Genomic DNA, 18,221 nt, shown 5'->3' on the forward strand with positions numbered 1-18,221 from the left:
TGCATTCTTCTCTTCCTCTCTCTCTCTCTCTCTCTCTCTCTCTCTCTCTCTCTCTCTCTCTCTCTTTTTCTCTCTTTCTCTCTGTCTCTTACTCGTTTCGTTTGTCACCGAATCTCTTAATCTTTTTCTGAGTATAATACACACACACATACACACGAGGATGCGAAGGCCAAGTGCAAGTACTTCAGGTCGAGTAAGGTCGACGGTTAATTGCCAACTAATTCGCACTTCTCTTTGGACACGAGAAAAGAATTTTCTTGGTTTATCAACGTTTCCTTCCCCCTACGTTTCACCTTTCACCTTTCTACTGCTTTAAATTAGGCGAGGAGCATAATACTGCCAGAGGAGATTGTTACCGTTGAATCTGTGAGAAAATTTCTCCGAGATTTTATTCTCTACCTTTTGGATAGACAGTATATCTCTCTTTAACTGTCTACGTAAAATGAAATATACTGGCGTACGAAGAAACATTTGAGTTCGGATAAATATTTTACCTCTTGATTTACTATTCCATGTTTACAGAGATTTGTTATCGTTATTGCATTATTGTCTATTTTATTCTTTTTCCAAAACGTTCGAAAGAAAAAAATTTATCTTTTATTTTGTATCAAACAATGATTGTTCATGTTTTAAATATTTTTTTTTCTTTTCTCATAAAGAATAAAAGAATAAAATTTTAATTATTTGAACAGGTTGCCTTTCGATTTATTAAAAATGAAAATATATGCACGATTTCTTACGTACATACCGTACGTATCATTCAAATAAAAAAACAAACATATAATTTTAATTTCTATCACGATTCTAATATGCATTGCAAGCGAAGTCAGAAGGAAATACATTAACAAAAAGTTTCTCCTTCAACATGAAAACTTTAACGCGTCCTATATGACTACCTGATAGCTTCGATCACTGTTAATTGCACTTTAACGTACTTTATCGGAGAGTCACGTATTCACCATCGACATCGTGATTTTGTATGAGAGAAGGATTCCTGCGTTTTCTCTTTTATGGTCATAGCACGTAGACATCGCATTACGCGACGGCCATACTTGTAATAACATTGCATAAAGTGCAGTATGAAGTGCTGATTAGCGTGTGGTACGAATCGTTAGATTGGCTCCTTTTATACGTTTAGATATCATATTACAATGGAACAGACTACGTTGAAAAGTTTTTTGCTTTATCGTGAAATTAGTATTAAATTAACGGAGACGACATTTTTACAAATTAGTTTTCGATGTTAATGCAAAAGCAATCTAAAAATTCAATAACAGAATCTTCGATTTCTGTTATTCCTATTTTTTTTTTTTTTTTTACTCCGATAGCACATATATAGGATGTCGGTCTATAAATGTCCGAGCAAATATTTCGCGGTTAATTGAAGTTACAAGAAAATTTTTAATTAATTTGCACGATTCTGAGTCAATTATATGTAACAATTTTTTTTCTTCCCGTGACTTTTTTCAGATCGATGTAATTCTTTTAATTTGATACTTATAATTTCTTTTTTTAACATATTTATGTGGCGGTCATTTTCAATTAAAATCATGTCTAATTAAAAATTGCTACTATACATCGTTTACGAGATAATCAGCATTTTAACGACTGACTGATTAATTTATACTATACTGCAATGTTATACTCCATGTTATACAAATACATTACTTACAAATCAAACAGACGTATATTTTGATAATTTGAAGGTCAATGATCCTTTCGACGTAACCGAGTTTAAAATATTATGTAGTTTATTATTTATTAGTTTTCAAATTATAGAAAACCAACTATTTTAACACTGTATATGTTGATGCATAAACAGGCGCTATATAAATATATTTCCATTCTCTATATTATTTGAATAGTATACATTTTTATAAATATTTATTTTCTCTCTCTCTCTCTCTCTCTCTCTCTCTCTCTCTCTTTCTCATTCTTACAAAGATACTGTAAAAAATATTTTTGTTGGACAAAAGAGAACTTGCAAATTTTACGATCTAGATATGCATTAACGAGTTAAATAAAATTAGAAACGAGGTCGATCATAACGTACGGGACAACGAAGCATATGCACGTAAATGGATCACAGTAATACGAGGGGGTGTAGAGGAAATTATTATAGGTCAAAAACGTAAAAGCCTTTGCAGAATTTTATAGCCAATGATGTTACCAAACGACAGAGAATGTCTACGTTTATAGCATTATATACATTCTGAAATTTAGATCGAATCGGTATATCTTGAGAAATGTAGAAGACACATAGTAATATTTGTAAACACGGAAAATTGTAGATATTCTCTAAAGAAAGATTTTAAGGAAATTGATCTTTAATAATGTGTCCATTGCAGGGCTGATTATTGGAAGTCCCAGGGACGGAAATTCTGTGACTTCTGTAAATGTTGGATCGCTGACAATAAACCGAGTATCGACTTCCACGAGGGCGGAAAGAAGCACAAAGAAAATGTCAGTAAAAGACTCAAGGAAATACACAAGAACAGCGCGAAGCAGGCAAAACAAAACAAAAAATTCGAAGATGATCTAAAGAAGATGGAAAACGTGCGTATATTAATGAGATGCTTTGTATAAACATAACAAAAACTTTCATAAAATAATAAATTAATTAATCAAGAAATTCTTTTTAATTAACTTTTGATAGGCTGCCATGGCTGCTTATCTCAAAGATGTTGAAAACAATACGAGAGATATGACGGCTGACAGGATAATAAAAGAAAAACTAAATCGATCGGAAAGCCTAAAAGTACGTAAAAATTTGTTATTTTAAAATAATTGTATAATTAAAATAATTGTATGATTTTTCGTTTACACTTAGACGCCACAAAATGCGAATTCGATGCCAGAAGCTGCACCGGAAACAGTACCGAGATTCAAACAAAATAATTATCGACACGTGAGTACATAATATATTTTTGTCTTATTGAGATATTAATATATTAGAACAGTGATGGATTAGAATAGATTTTCTGTAAATCGTGAGATATGAAAAGACTACGAAAAATATCAATCGAATAGTCAAAAAAGTTAAAAAAAAAAACCTTTACAATTTATTATAACAAATATCTTTGTTTTTTTTTCTTCATTTTATTGTTGAAATCGTTTACAGTTCCCCCAAGAAATTGATCCTTGCGATCCAACGGCTTTGACGAGGTTGTCGCATACGAAGAATCAGCAAAGTACCAGCGTCGAGAATAAAACTCAAGGGAAGAATAAAGCAAGTAAAGGAAAGGGGAAAAAAAAAAAGGCCCAAGAGGACGATGGACGAAGAAAAGCCGTCAGGAAACTTTGGTATGAGGCTCTCAGTCCCGAAGGATACACTTACTACTGGCACATAGAAACTAATGGTACGTATATACATATATATATAGATATATATGTATATGTATATATATGTATACACAGGGCGTTTCATTCGAAGTTTCGCAAGCAATTGTTTCTCAAACTATAGTTCGTTTTAAAAAAAAAATTTACTTTGTTTCGGGATATAGGGAGAGAGGCGGCATTTTATGGTGATTACAATTCTTCTTTCGAGATTTCAAAGTGACTTTTGTTTTTTCCCCATATAGAAACTGTATGTTTTTATTTAGGTAAGCGTGCAACTCATTCCAAGACGAATTTATTGACCTAAATAAACCTACCTAAATAAAAACATATAGTTCCATATAAAAAAACAAAGATAGTCTTGAAATTTTAGAAATAGTCCACTTGGAGAAGTTTTGAACCATAATAAGATGATTTCTCTCACTCTTCTCCCCACCCCATCACCGAAAGAGGGTAAGTTTTATTTGAAACATTTCTTGAAACAAGCTGTAGTTTAGAAAATAATTATATGCGGAATTTCGAATGGAACACTCTGTGTGTATGTTTATATATAAGTATATCCTGCAATTTATTATTTTCTTACTCAATCACTTTCTTATTGAAATAATATCTTCTTTAGTTATAAAAAAAGAAAAAGAAATCAACATAATTGAAAAATATTTTTTTTCTTCCACATATTACTAGAATCAGTCTGGGAACCTCCAGAAGAGGGTTATATGACATTTGCCGAGCAAGAAGAGGAAGTGAAGGAACAAGCTCTTCAGGAAGAACTTTTAGAGCAGTTAAAAAAGGAAGAGGAGATTGAAAAAGCCGATCTTATTGAAGAACAAAGGGCTAATGCCGAACGAGAAAGAATGAAAGAATTGCGAAAGCAGCAACAAAGAAAACAAGAAGTACAAATTAAAGAGGAAGACAGTAAAGAGATTATTGTAAAACAAGAGTCGAAAGAAGAAGAAGAGAAACCTTACAGAAGGGATTACAGTATTCCTGAGTTTCAGCAGCCTTATGGATCCTGGGAGACTGTAAAAGTCATGTAAATATTTTTTTATAAAACGGAAACTTTTTTGGAAATGTTCTAATGTTTCTCTTTCTCTATCTCTCTCTCTCTCTATATATATATTGCCTTTTTAGTAACAATATTATTTTTTTCAGAGAAAGGAAACCTGTAGATCTTCAATTGCCGCAGCAAAAGCAGATACAGTTGCCTATTTTCGAAAAATCCGAACCACCTCCGCCTCAAAGAATCTTCAAAGAGAAAACTATTACAACTATATCGACAGGAGATAGCGATGATGAGGGTTCGTCGTTAAGGATTTTCAAAAAACGGAAGATAGGAAATAAAAATGTACGAAAGAGGTTGGAAGACGATTGATCTTGCTACATAAATATTTTGCGTATATTTCGATTCGAAGATAGATAATGAGAATCCTCTTTGTACGTACTTTTTAATAAAAATTTAAAAGGAACTGTAATAATGTCAAATTTTAGTAAAAATAGAAAATTGTACATTTCTTCGTAGTATAATTCCTGCTATCACAAAGTACTCTTAAAGAAAAACAAAATTATTACTTATTATATTTTAACATGTTCTTAAGACTTATATAATAATTTTCGTGTGTATAGGTGTGCGCGTGTGTATGTGTGTATGTATATACGTATGTATGTATGTATGTATGTATGTATGTATATTAAGCTCTTTCCGGATATATAATTAATAAATAGAAAGAAAGTTAAAGATAAAAAAAATGGATCGATGCAAATATAAAATACTTGTAATAATTATTATCGCAGATTTTTTTTACCATATTATGGAAAACATTGAAACATTCATCTAAACACTGTGTTCATACGTTTTAGAACGAATACTTTTGAGGAAAAATACAATATCGTTTCAAATATAACGTGACTTGTCAATACCACACGAATATTTCTTTTTTCGATATCCTTCAATCACATTTTACTTATCCTATATAATCTATACTTATATTATTGATATAAAATATTATCGTTTTATATATATATACTTCTTTAAGAGTAAAATATTCTTTGTACAGAGTTCGAAAAATTGATTCATAAATATCGGTCCAGCCGATCAATACACTTCATACATAACAATTAATGAAGCACTCATTGCACAGCCAACAAATCAATTTTCACTTTCTCAATGATTTTTACTCATTATTATCCAAGGAATTTCGAAGATTCGTCTCATTTACGAAAACGTCCATGTTCTTTTCAATAATAGCAATCTTTAACGAATGTCATGCATCTGTTGATGAAATCTTGACATCAGCGATCGTCGAAGCCCAAGAATCTCCACCATTTAATTCATTTAAAATATCTTCTCGCGATCTTCCCTTCGTTTCCGGTACCAAAATGTAAATGAAGATAAAAGTTGAAATACAGGAAGTGCCCAAAATAAAGAAACATCCGTACATGCCAAACAGATCTACGACATTTGCAAAGAACTTCACTACTATGAAAGCAACGATCCAAGTAAAGAAGAGAGCTACTGTAATTGCCAAACTGGAGAGGTCCTGATCAAATATTTCAGAGCAAATAACGTAGGGTCCAGGACCCAAACCCAAACAATAGGTGATCATGTAAGCCGATAAAGCTATCACAGGTATCCAACCAAACGTAGAAACGTCATAATTTAGTTCTTGAAGATAGCAGAAAATACCGAGTATGTAATGGCAAATACACATCCCCAGACAGGATATTAATAGGAGAGGTCTTCTACCGGTTCGTTCCATCAGTGAAGTTGATAGATAAGATCCTGCAACTTGTATCGCACCTACGATGATCACAGCTGTGTTCGGTGATAACGAACTCCCTGATATACGAAAAATCGTCTCGGTATAGCTTGTCTGTGAAAAAAAAATATTCATATTTTATTAGAATAAAATTTGATTCATAAATAAGTGCAATTATAAGTAAGAAATTTAATATAATAAAATAGTAATGATTCATAAGTCAACTCAATATCTATGCAAAATAATAATGAAATATTATAAAATATTACATTTATTAAGTTGATTTATAAATGAGTAATAAATAACTCTTACTTATAATTATATTTATTCGTAAATCAAAACGTAAATTAGATAATTGTATTAAGAAAGAATTATTTAGAATAGACTCTATCTTCAAATGTCGTCATCAATTATTAATATTAGATAAGGAATGACAAGTAAATATTAAAAACGCAATGTTTATTTGCCAGACGCAGCGATACTTGCAATAGATTTATGCTTTCTATCGAGACGATAACGTTAAAAAGATTCAATGGAAGTCAAGCAAATTCTGTTCTACATTGTTTTTTTTTTCTTGATAATGCTTATCAAAGTTCGTTTGTTACAATTTTTGTGTGAATATACTTACCATAGCGAATATACCACAAAGTTGTTGACCAGCGAAGATGCCTAGTCCAATCACTAATCCTTTGATTGTTCCTTTATTCCTGAAAAGATCCTTCAAACCAATAGATCTAGATAATGTTGCGGCTTCCTTCGCAGCGATCTGCAAACGTAACAGCTCTCTCTCCACCGTCAATTGGTGTCCCGCCCTCAGCCACATCAAAGACCTACAATAGAATATTCATCCCTACATTTCGACTGAACCCTGAATATAATCAACATTTTTATCTTCTATTGATCGGATAAATTCTAAAAAAAAAAAAGATATCTATCCAGAACAACGTATTTATCATTGAATTAAATTAACAAATACTCACCTATCAGCCTCACGAAGTCGATTGCGGCGAATTAAATAAACAGGTGTCTCTGGTAGAAAAAGAAAACTTCCTAGATAGATCACAGGTAGCACAGCGATACAAATATTACAGATATTGTAAGACAAGAATCCACCTAATATGTAAGTTATCAGTATTCCGAAGTTCACTACTAAAACGACCAAACTACCCAGCATACCACGTATCGAGTCGCAGGAAATTTCAGAAACGTAGAGTGGAACTAAAAAGAGCGCACCTGCACCCCCGATACCAGAGAAAAAACGTGCAATAAAGATATGTATTTGTTCGGTTGCAAAGATCGTTAAAAAGGAACAAATTAGGAATGGTAGGCCAATGAGACAACCCGTGAGTTTGCGTCCAAGTTTCTCTGATAATGGACCCATCATTGGAGTTGTTATAATTCCTCCTAAACACATAATTCCACTCAGCCAAGAAATTTCTTCGTTTGTCATTGCTATTGTTCCAACTGGTGGGTTTTCACTTTGTAATTGTGGTGACATTGGTGATTGCCAACCGATCATTGATCCATATGTCATAGCTGCTAAATTCACTGTAAAAATAAAAAGAAAAAAAGAAAAATTCCTCATTGATTTTTTTCTTTCAATTCGACATCAAATTCTTCTAAAGCTTTGTCTTAAACTGTCGAAAACTTTTGCATCGAAGTTTTCTCTTTTTTCTTTAGATATATCTCTTTTATAGCACTTTATTCTCACTTTGACTTTCGAAGTTAAATAAAATAAGAACAAATTTAAAGTTTTAAGAACGGTACTCACCAACCATCGCTGCTACAAATTGTCGAAACTTTCCTGGGTCATCCATTCGCTCCTTGATATCCCTCATCATGTTGAATATATTTAGAACGGGGAACTAGTCAATTTTTGGTGCACGATAAAACCGATTTACAAAGTTTGATCTTGATCGATAAAAAAAAAATTTGGTTTTATCACCGAAATATATAAAACAATAATGACTCACGATGACAATTAATCAAAACTCGAATTAGTCTTATAATGAAAGCACACTAAGATCGATCATTCGATCGTTCGAATTAGTCCCATTGTGAATAATCAAATCGATTGAGAGATACTTCAAAAAGATCAATGAAAATCTTTCTCTTTCTATTATTCTCTATGTTTCTTAACCGAGCGATCGACTATCTGCGCTTCATGGGACGATCTGTACGTCAATTTATACCGATATCGACAACCCCTTGTAACCGAACGCGCATGACTTTTTATCATATCTACTTGCTACGCGAACGCGCGTTCAAATATGCGTAAACGTGTATGTTCACGTATCTTCTTATCGGTTCTCTAGTTTTTGATGACATTTTTTCTTTCTTTTATTTTACTTTTTTCTCACTTCTTATAACATTTCCTGGTAAAGATTCTTGATCAAAGAATAATATTAATTATCAATTAAGATTAAAATGAGCGGTAATATCTTTCTTTATGATTTTTATAAATTTTTATAAAATCTCGATTTCTCGAAAATCTTTTATCTTATGACATTTTCATAATCGTCATTTATGTGAATTAATGTGATGTTAACTAAGTGCATTGAATAAGAAAAAAGAAAAATATGTATTATTTTAATCATTTTAAATTAATTTATTTGAAAATCAAATATATCTAACTTAAGATGTTAACCATTTATATTTCTTTTTAATAATTTTCGTAAAAAAAAAATAATTAACATTGAAGAGTTTCATCTCGAAAACATCTTAAGAGTTAATTTTAAGAATAAAATTAAATAAACATAAGAATTGAATTGAATGTGATAAGTAAATGGACATTTCCCTCGGGAAATTTTCCCCGGTAATGAATTAAAAATAAAGAGATTTATGCGAGGATAACGGGAATTTTAAGAAAGAGCAAAAGTTCTTTGATATTTAAGAAAATCGAATATTCTTTAATGGAACATAATTTGATCATCCCATCCGTTACGAAAAAAACTTTGATAATTTGTCAAACTTATACTTGTTATTCTAAAATAAATAAAATATAACAACATTATAATATCAAATAAATATCATGCAGTTTATAAATGAAACGATTTAATTTTAATTTTTTTCATATAATTATAATATTAAATATCATTATTTTGCACGTTATATTTGTAATAAATTTTGAATAATTTCATAATAAAAATATAGATGTTTCCTATGAATTAATTTGCTATAAATACGTTCTACTTTAATTACAAAATTATTCTTCTCCTTGTCGAAATCCTCCACAACTTCGAAATTTGAAGTGTGGAAATTGAAATTCGACTGTGAAATGTTAAGAATGAACACGTTTGTATTTATACTATCCATGAAATCGTTACTTTGATATATTTACAAAGTCTATATTAGTAATACGAAATTAAAAATAAAAAAATTCTAATTGTAAAGCATATTAAAAATTAGACGATAGCAAATATTCGTTATCTTTTAAATCAAACATTTCATGTTTGGCTAATATCTTATAAATTATTTGTTTTAAAATCGTAGATTTTTTTTTCTTCCTTCTTTTTCTTTTTCTTCTTATTCTTTTTTTTTTCCTTCTCAACGTTTCCAGACATCTCCGATCGTCACGAATTCATAACATACGAACGCGGAAGATCTTATGGTGCTTGTTTTAAATCAATTCGTTTAAAAAATCTCCAGCAATGATGATTTATCATTAAATCTTTCCACAGTATCTCGGAAAAAGTTTAATTTATGAGTTACTCTACAACGATTATTTACGACACATTTATGGTTAATTTTAACGAATGAATACTGGTGTGAGAGAATGTAAGTATCTCGTTAAAATTTCCAAACACTCGCATGATACACAATGGTCTTTTTTTTCCAAACTTATGATTTATATAGATTTATGCGATTTAAACGAGAACTTTTGAATTTTTCAAATTTGCTTATATCAATTGAAGATCTTGCATAATCCAACAGAAAAGTATTGATAGTAAATAATTTTTTAAAAATGTATACAAATATTTTTCGACGTGGTAATATAATATAACCATTTAATCAATGAAAAATCATTGAATGATAAAAAGAAAACGAAGAACGACACTTTTTTTAATGAAATCATTAGATAGAAAGGAATTTTCTTATATTGTGGAAAAACATAAATTTCTAAAATGATCATGAATGATCCTTTTTCCTGATGTTTCCGAGAGTATTTATACCAATCATTCGCATTTTTTTTTTTGTAAATAAACTCGCATACGAAAAGCGTAGTGATCGTCGGAAACTCCTGACTCGACTTCCGGATACACTTTCGCGAGAACTATGAAATTATTCTAAGAATTACTTCAAAAGAAAGATCAAAGTGGAGACGTTGACGAATTAAAAACGTGTGTCTCACGTCGTTCCCGGGCCAAATCGATATCAAGGCATTCCTATCAGCTGATCCTCTTCTCCCCACCACTCTACTCGCTTCCATTCATGATACAACACACCCTAAGGGTCGCTAACTGTCAAGAAACAGTTGTAATAATACAAGGTACGTTTCGTAATATTTTCAAGAATATTTTTTTTATATTTCTATTTGAATATTAACATGCTCTAATTATTATTTTCTAGTTCAAAATTGTATATAATTATAGATATAGCATTGTGTCAAACGAAAGATATCTATTTTGTACGATATTTGTTAGGTTACGGTTACTTTTTCTTTTTATGAAGACGTTCAAATAATATTATTTTTATGTTACTAATTGTATATTTTATGTTTCTTTGAACAATATCAGAACTTTCTATAATGTATAATGTTCTTGTTTTGTTAATAAAAAAATTTATATTGTATATATAGTGGATATTGCAGCATTTGTGGAGCATGGCATGGCACTGCAATGGTGTGACAAATCAAGAGATGGTGACCAAGTTGAAAGGTAACGTAATGTGTGTTAATAAGTAATAAGAAATTTATATCGAGTTAAATTATGTTTTTAGAAACTGGCATTTTGGCAACTGCTAGAGCAGAAGCTGCTATGCTTGCAGTAGATAGAGCAAGATATTGTCATGAAGCAGATCCATATCTTGATCGACCTAGAAAAATTGGTTACAACGTTACAATCAGTGCTCCACATATGGCAAGTAAATTTTTGGTTGTTTTCTTTTTTTTTTTTTTCTTCGATTCTGTAAATCCAGAATTATGACATTACTAAAATTATAACATTTTATTAACATTGTATACTTTATCAAGGTTATATTAATGTATATAAAGACGTATAAAGTCCTTAAAGACACAACTGTGTCAGTATTCTGTGCCAATAAGAAGATAAAGGAATGTCAATATATTGATACTTATGATTACCTTTCCATTTGTTATTTACATTTCAAGAAGACACTATCAAGATTAAGCACACATTACTTTATCAGATCTCAATAAATGTGATAACTGAAATTGTTCAGGTGAATTTATGTTCCTTAAAAACTCATTTTAAATAAATTAAAAATAATCTAGAGATTCATATTAAGAAGAATTAACGCTGACATTTCGTCACAGAGATATTAGTTTAACCCCTTTATCATTCTTTGTTGGTTATGTTAAATAAAAATCTTTAGTAGTTATTGGAGATTTTCCAGATATATTATACAAACCACTTCATTTGTAAATGAGTACATATATATTAACCTGTTTTTTATACAATATTATATTTACAAACATTATATGATGATTGAAATATTTTCTGAATATTCTATCTATTTTGTTTTGCATATTAAAGGATACATTTCGATTTTATTTCTTTGTTTTAGCATGCCTATGCATTGTCTATTCTCTCCGATCAACTCTTCGATGGTGCTAGGGCATTAGATGTCGGTTCAGGTTCTGGATATTTATCAGCTTGTATGGCTTTTATGGTTGGTCCTCGCGGACGAGTCGTCGGTATCGAGCATATTCCCGAGCTAATAGAAGTTTCTACAAGAAATGTACGGGAGGACTGTCCACATTTTCTCAAAGATGGCCGTCTTAAATTCATTGGTAAGATTATTGAAATTAATGCTTGACTAATGTCACTACGTGGAAAAGAAAAAAAATCATACGATTATGATTATGAGCCATAACGAGAACTAAACAACATCCCTTTTGTAACTGTTTCTGTTTTTCGCTATCATAATCAGGCATATCTGTAAAAAAAAAGGCAAGGGATAATAAATAATAAAAGTCTAGTTAAAATGTGAAAAACTCGTAATCTATCCACGTGGAGTAGGTATTACCACGAAGAATCAAACGGAACTCTGTCCATCAACTGTGTGACTTTGCTGTAATCATAAAAGATAGACTGGAGACTAACAACAGATCATTGTGAATGCAACTAGTGGGAGATGGCAGATTGGGACATGATGCTGACGGGCCTTACAATGCTATACATGTTGGAGCTGCGGCTGAAACCCTTCCACAACAGGTATGAAAAAATAAAGAAGAAATGTCTATGTTCTATATATTTGATTATTACAATTTTGCATATCTGTAGTTGGTAGACCAGCTAGCTCCTGGAGGTCGTCTTATCTGCCCTGTAGTTGCCATTGAAGGTTTCCAAAGATTTCAAGATCTACTACAAGTGGATAAGCATGCAGATGGATCTACTACAAAACAGAAGCTAATGCAAGTTTCATACGTTCCTCTAACTGATCCTAGTACACAATTGCGTAACTAAAGTACTTAGTAAGCTTTGCTACAAATTTAAGATAGCAACATGCTTACTAGTAATCGTTGATATTGGAACCACTGTGCTACTTTGTTTTATGCATAAACAAATTATAGAAGTAGTTGCCCCTTTTTAACTAATGATATATTAATAAAATATATTTTACTTACACTCTAAGTGTTATGCTTATTCCTTATGACATTAATTTCTAAAATATACGACAAAGAAATTAAAATATTCCTAATTCAAGATATCGTTCAAAAAATTATTTGACAATTCAAAATATTGATTAATGTGTTACTCGACTATCTTTCGAATATAATTTAACAAAGTTTTCTAAACTTAATAATTTACATGAATGCAGCCGATTAGTTCAACAGTACTTGTGTTATATTACAATTATATAAATATACAAGAAGATTGCTGCGTATAGAAACTAACTTTGTAGATAACAAAATGTGTAAAATTATAAATAAACGAGAATATAATATTTCTACGCGATAAATTATTAAGAATAAAATAATTATAAATAATTATAAATGAAGGAACAAAACGAATTAAACTTTTATCCTATATGAATGTCGTATTTACTCTGAAATAAAAACAATAAATATACACATATACTTATAATTTCGATTGGCATCGTTTTTCTATCAAATAAATGAAGCGCCTTGAAAAATTGCACAAAGGTGACATCTAATGGCACTATTAACGAAAAATAAGGTTAAATTTATCAATGCGCATGCGCAGATCAATTGTAGCATGAACTATATAAAATATATACGAACTTATATAAAATTTAGATTAATATTTTATATTCGTATAATTAATATAATAAACGATTGATTTTTAATATATATTATTTAAATAATAAATGTAGTGACATCTATTTATGAACTATGTGAAATAACTTAATAATTTTTTTAAGCTAATTCATCACAAATACATTTTTTATTTTTAAAAAACAAGAAAATTAACGTGACAAATATATATCAATATAAGCAAAATGATTGTATAGATTGATCATTAAATATTTAATGGACGTCGTTTTAGTAACTACATCCTTTTAAAATTATTATTACTTTGAATGCGTAGTATTCAAAATGGCTTCGTCCTCGGTTACGCGGATTACTCTTCAAGCTCGACCTATTTTGTCTTCTAATCATGCTGAAGCGCGTAAGAAAGTTTTAGCCCTTTATAGGGCTTGGTGTAGACAAATTCCTCTTATAAGTATGTAAACATTTTTTTGTCTACTTATTTATATTTGTATTTAATCTATTTTATTACTTAACCTGAAAATAATCTATTAATTTAATCTATTGTATTACTTAACCTGAAAATACTCATAACTAAAAGAATGATTAAAAACGATCCAAAGTGAAATTTTGTATTTGTTTCGATTATATTAAATTTAACGTGAATAATTCTTTCATTAGATAGTGTAAACTTTTTTTTACTTTTAATGTCAGGAATTCAAGTAACTTCTTATGTAAGCGTACATAAATATGACACTTCTTTAAGTATATTTTAAGACATAATACTTTTTTAAGCAGTTATAAAAAATGTATTTATGTAAAAATTCTTATTTATATTACAGTTGTTGATTACGATATACCATATACACAGAAGCAATGTTTAAAAAAACTACACTCGGAGTTTCTAAAGAATAAGTACGTAACAGACGTGAGAGTAATCGACTTACTTGTAATCAAGGTAATAATAGTTTATGTGTTATACTTTTTATATTGATATTATTTCACATTATATTATTAATATTTAATTGTGAAATATTGTAATGACTACAATTTTTAATGAAACAAAAGAATGCTTTAATAATCTTAGTTTGTGACTTTTTTAATAAAAGGAATATAATAAATTATTTTATTAGGGTCATATGGAATTGGAGGAGGTAGTAAATATTTGGAAACCTACAGGAAATCTTTTAAATTATTTTAAAGACACATATAATCCAAAACCAGAAGATTTCTTGGGCAAATTTTATGCTGGTCATGAATAATATGATCAAATATTTATAATGGTAGTAAATTTTAAGTAATGGTTATAGTGATTAAACTTAAAATTCTATATAATTTATGTAAATACATAACAAATTTATTAGATCAGATACCAATGTATCTCTTCAAAAAATATTAAAATAAAGAATATCTTGCTGCTATTTATAAAAAAAAACATTGTATTATTAATTATGTATTATTTATGTATTATGTATTATTTAAAAATTTTCAAATTTTTAATCTATCTTTTATATAAGGGAATATTGTCTATTACGTTACACTTTCTAACTGAATAGGTATATATTTTTTACATAAGGTAATAATTATCTTTAATTCACACTTTTTTTTTCATCGATATATTATTGTTCAGTTATGTACATTTGACAACATCATATATTACTAAGCACCTTAGGTACAATCTAGTTCACTTTTCACAGCCATACAGATAATTTGCTTCCTTCAGTGAACGGGTTTAAAATTATAGATACATATACATATACACGAGTGTGTACATACATATACATGTATATATATATATATATATATATATATATATATATATATATATATATATGTACATACGTATGCAGGTATTTACGTACACACACCATATGTACATACTTTAAACATGAGCATGGAGCAAATTGAACGATGTATGCGGAAGACGTACGTATACTCCAGCTGCGTTAGCTCATTTCCTTCTACGCGAGAAGTTTTATTATGCTAACTCATAAGAGATCTGAACGATCTCACGCATCTTTACACTTTGGTTAGAACGATATTTATAAAATAATTTCTTGTCTGTCCTCATTACGTACTCGGATTAAAAATCTTAATAGGCAAGGCAACAGTCCTGCGCTACGTAAGTCACTTTCGGCATCGACGCTGACGCACAATTTATATAGTACGAATTATAAAATATCTAGGTAATAAAAATATACATTGTCGGTAACTTTCACACGCACATATATATATACATACATGCATACATACATATAAATGTATATGTAGATATATATGTATACATATATACGTATTATTTATATATATATATATATATATATATATATATATATATATATATACATATATATATAAATTTCACGTACATAATCTAAAAAAACATGGCAACAATTAATCATGCTTATGACTCATAAACATAATATACATTATACACTCGTTCGCGATATACAAGATTCTTCTATTATATCATCATAAACTTGTTTCCTTTTAAGAAGGAGAAGCGTAGTAAGGATAATAAAAAAAAAAACAATTCATTCAAACTATACTCTCACGCTCTGACTGTATATCGTATCCAGCAATAACACCCCTTCTTAAAGAAACATCGCTGTTGCGTAAACCATTACCATTAAATAGATTTACTAGCCAGCTTCTTATAGAATTTCGTGCGGAAGACTTTTTGTCTGGCACATTGTCCGTACTGGGAGCAGGTACCACTTGATCCAAAGAGCGCCAACGTTTCACCGGCAATATTTCTCCTATACAACCACTCTCGTCACCCATCAGTAAAGGAGTCTCCGCTTCGTTCGACGTTATGTCGGTGTGAGGTATGATTATCATATTGCCGTTCGGATAATTATTGTTCAAAACTTTACCGGTAAGATCGGTTTTCGAGTTGGTCCGTGCGCACTTGTCACAATTTTCCAATGATCGAAAACTCTTTTTCGGTTCCTTCCAACAAAAGTTCTCTTGTTCGAATCTCTTTGCATAGACCTCGAATGGAAAAGGATCTAACGAACGAGATTCTCTTATAACTATTTGAGATGGATAATCGCTAGTAGTTGAGGAAGATGCGATGGTAGACAATACTCTTTCATTCTTTCGAAATTTTGGCTTAGCATCTATGAAGAAATCATCGAGAGCGAGCTTGATGTTAACGGCACGATTTGCAGCTTCTTCCCGTAGTGGAACATTTTCCAATGTAGTCTTTGATAAGCTATCCGTTAAACAAAGTGGAGATCGTTCCAATTTCCGAACATGAAGTGATCTTGGTATTGGACTTGATCCACCGCATTGTGAGGAGGAATCGTCAGCAGCTGGACGTGGTACACTTGATTGTCTTCGACTACCAGCACCTAAACCAGCTAATAACGATGCCTGACGTGAATCGGGATTTAATTTTGGACTTCTTCTTGGTCTGCAGAAAAGTGGTGGTAGATCACCAACGTCCACCTGTAAATATAAAATATTTTTAATATGAACTTCTTATAAATATTTGAGTGAAAAATGATCGAATTCTTTTTATACCTCTCTTTTTTGTATAGCTTTTTCCGTAACTCCTGTAAGCCAATAAGTTTTCACTTCACCTTTTCCCTTCATATTCACCAAACCACGTTCCTCAATAATGTAACCACCTATCTTATCCAAAGCATCCTTGCACTGACTACTTATGTGAATACGTAATGGTTCACCGTTTGATTCCATTCTTGACGCAGTATTCACCGTATCGCCAAATAAACAATATCTAGGCATTGTTAATCCTACTACACCTGCGACTACAGGGCCTGCATTTTTAAAAAATATATATTATATTATTTAATTTACATGAATTTCAATAGGAAATATTTATTACTCGTTACACGTTTTATTTTACCTGTGTGAATTCCAATACGAAGTTTAAGAGTTTCCTGAGGACGGTGAGCTATAGTGTGATGCTTAACAGCATTAAGTAATTCCAAGGACATCGATGCTATTTCTCCGGCATGTCGGTTTCCATTTTTTAAAGGTAATCCTGATACCTAATTAAAAATAGTAAATCATGAAATTGAGATATTCATTAATAAATTTAATAACTTAATATATCGTACTTACAACCATGTAGGCATCTCCTATAGTTTCTACTTTGTACACATCGTATCCTTTGATTATGCGATCGAACAGAGTATACAGATCGTTGAGAAAGTTTACCACCTGAAGAAAGAATGTAAAATTTGTTAATTACGATATAAGATGAAATTAAGAATAGTTGAATTATTTTATACGTACTTGGAACGGCGTACTTTCTGCCGACATCGCTGTGAAACCAACAATGTCGCTGAAATATATGGTTACCAAATCAAACGCTTCAGGTTCTACTCCTATACCGTTTGTTAAACAATTGGCAACCGGCCTGAATAAAATTAAACAAAAAATGTATGAGAATATCTATTAATCATTTTTGAGTGCCAAACGGCGCGATCACGTTTTTTTTTTTGTTCTATATCCAAAAATCACACAAGCCCGGTTTCTGTCGATGGTTACCGTTTAGTCTTAGATAAATTAAAATAAAATTGCAATAATATTACACTTTGTAGGTGTACACGTTTTTATCCTTATAAACAACCATTACTATAATAATATAATGAACTAAATAATATAGAATAGACTATAAAAAATAATAATGAAATATATATTTATATTAATGAGAATTATCATATATAAATAGAAAAGAGCGCAATCCTGCTCCTTGGGATTTT

General features: G+C 30.5%; 5 protein-coding genes across 14 annotated transcripts in view; 3 read left to right on the forward strand and 2 right to left on the reverse strand.

Annotated features, from left to right (window-relative positions):
* Positions 1–4,893, forward strand: part of LOC118447010 (uncharacterized) — a 41,765-nt gene extending 36,872 nt beyond the window's left edge. Inside the window, exons 2-7 of one of the 2 annotated variants that reach the window (XM_035878350.2) lie at positions 2,349–2,556; positions 2,657–2,758; positions 2,831–2,908; positions 3,122–3,359; positions 4,021–4,369; positions 4,489–4,892. In XM_035878350.2, the coding sequence (XP_035734243.1) occupies positions 2,349–2,556; positions 2,657–2,758; positions 2,831–2,908; positions 3,122–3,359; positions 4,021–4,369; positions 4,489–4,708 (1,195 nt within the window). In that variant the 3' untranslated portion in view covers positions 4,709–4,892. Of the gene's footprint in view, positions 1–2,348; positions 2,557–2,656; positions 2,759–2,830; positions 2,909–3,121; positions 3,360–4,020; positions 4,370–4,488 lie in introns of both variants that reach the window. The other variant, XM_085655314.1, reaches the window with a different exon arrangement.
* A 42-nt stretch (positions 4,894–4,935) lies between these two features.
* On the reverse strand, positions 4,936–9,351 carry LOC118447008 (facilitated trehalose transporter Tret1). Its single transcript, XM_035878343.2, has 4 exons — positions 7,864–9,351; positions 7,073–7,640; positions 6,721–6,922; positions 4,936–6,206 (listed from the first exon to the last, which is right to left on the reverse strand). Exons 1-4 carry the CDS (start codon positions 7,931–7,933, stop codon positions 5,598–5,600), a joined length of 1,449 nt encoding a protein of 482 aa, XP_035734236.1. The 5' UTR covers positions 7,934–9,351; the 3' UTR covers positions 4,936–5,597.
* Positions 9,352–10,318: 967 nt separating this feature from the next.
* LOC118447013 (protein-L-isoaspartate(D-aspartate) O-methyltransferase) lies at positions 10,319–12,901 on the forward strand. 2 transcript variants are annotated; one of them, XM_035878355.2, is made up of 6 exons: positions 10,319–10,581; positions 10,903–10,969; positions 11,031–11,170; positions 11,838–12,063; positions 12,402–12,487; positions 12,557–12,901. In XM_035878355.2, the coding sequence occupies exons 2-6, from the start codon at positions 10,915–10,917 to the stop codon at positions 12,737–12,739; spliced, it is 690 nt and encodes a 229-aa protein (XP_035734248.2). In that variant the 5' UTR covers positions 10,319–10,581; positions 10,903–10,914; the 3' UTR covers positions 12,740–12,901. The 2 variants fall into 2 exon arrangements, with proteins under 2 accessions (XP_035734248.2, XP_035734246.2); XM_035878353.2 differs by having other exon boundaries at positions 10,327–10,581; positions 10,891–10,969.
* An 869-nt stretch (positions 12,902–13,770) lies between these two features.
* ND-B14 (NADH dehydrogenase (ubiquinone) B14 subunit) lies at positions 13,771–14,859 on the forward strand. Its single transcript, XM_035878356.2, has 3 exons — positions 13,771–13,960; positions 14,328–14,443; positions 14,619–14,859. Exons 1-3 carry the CDS (start codon positions 13,834–13,836, stop codon positions 14,745–14,747), a joined length of 372 nt encoding a protein of 123 aa, XP_035734249.2. The 5' UTR covers positions 13,771–13,833; the 3' UTR covers positions 14,748–14,859.
* Positions 14,860–15,826: 967 nt separating this feature from the next.
* LOC118447044 (receptor-type guanylate cyclase Gyc76C) overlaps positions 15,827–18,221 on the reverse strand; it is a 73,826-nt gene continuing 71,431 nt past the window's right edge. For all 8 annotated transcript variants that reach the window (XM_035878451.2, XM_035878449.2, XM_035878448.2 and 5 more), the window contains 5 exons: positions 17,752–17,875; positions 17,578–17,676; positions 17,360–17,504; positions 17,014–17,270; positions 15,827–16,938 (listed from right to left, as the gene is read on the reverse strand). In XM_035878451.2, the coding sequence (XP_035734344.2) occupies positions 16,024–16,938; positions 17,014–17,270; positions 17,360–17,504; positions 17,578–17,676; positions 17,752–17,875 (1,540 nt within the window). In that variant the 3' untranslated portion in view covers positions 15,827–16,023. The remainder of the gene's footprint in view (positions 16,939–17,013; positions 17,271–17,359; positions 17,505–17,577; positions 17,677–17,751; positions 17,876–18,221) is intronic.

The sequence above is a fragment of the Vespa mandarinia genome, chromosome 1 (assembly GCF_050613455.1).
Source record: "Vespa mandarinia isolate Hongniang chromosome 1, ASM5061345v1, whole genome shotgun sequence".
Taxonomy (NCBI): domain Eukaryota; kingdom Metazoa; phylum Arthropoda; class Insecta; order Hymenoptera; family Vespidae; genus Vespa; species Vespa mandarinia.

Coding starts and splice junctions, on each gene's coding strand:
- ND-B14 (XM_035878356.2), top strand. CDS start 13,834: ATGGCTTCGTCCTCGGTTACGCGGATTACTCTTCAAGCTCGACCTATT. Junction 13,961..14,327: donor TAGACAAATTCCTCTTATAA/GTATGTAAACAT, acceptor TTTATATTACAG/TTGTTGATTACGATATACCA. Junction 14,444..14,618: donor TCGACTTACTTGTAATCAAG/GTAATAATAGTT, acceptor TTATTTTATTAG/GGTCATATGGAATTGGAGGA.
- LOC118447013 (XM_035878355.2), top strand. CDS start 10,915: ATGGCATGGCACTGCAATGGTGTGACAAATCAAGAGATGGTGACCAAG. Junction 12,064..12,401: donor TGGCCGTCTTAAATTCATTG/GTAAGATTATTG, acceptor GAATGCAACTAG/TGGGAGATGGCAGATTGGGA. Junction 12,488..12,556: donor CTGAAACCCTTCCACAACAG/GTATGAAAAAAT, acceptor GCATATCTGTAG/TTGGTAGACCAGCTAGCTCC.
- LOC118447008 (XM_035878343.2), bottom strand. CDS start 7,933: ATGATGAGGGATATCAAGGAGCGAATGGATGACCCAGGAAAGTTTCGA. Junction 6,923..7,072: donor CGACTTCGTGAGGCTGATAG/GTGAGTATTTGT, acceptor ATTCTATTGTAG/GTCTTTGATGTGGCTGAGGG. Junction 6,207..6,720: donor TTTGTGGTATATTCGCTATG/GTAAGTATATTC, acceptor TTTTTTTCACAG/ACAAGCTATACCGAGACGAT.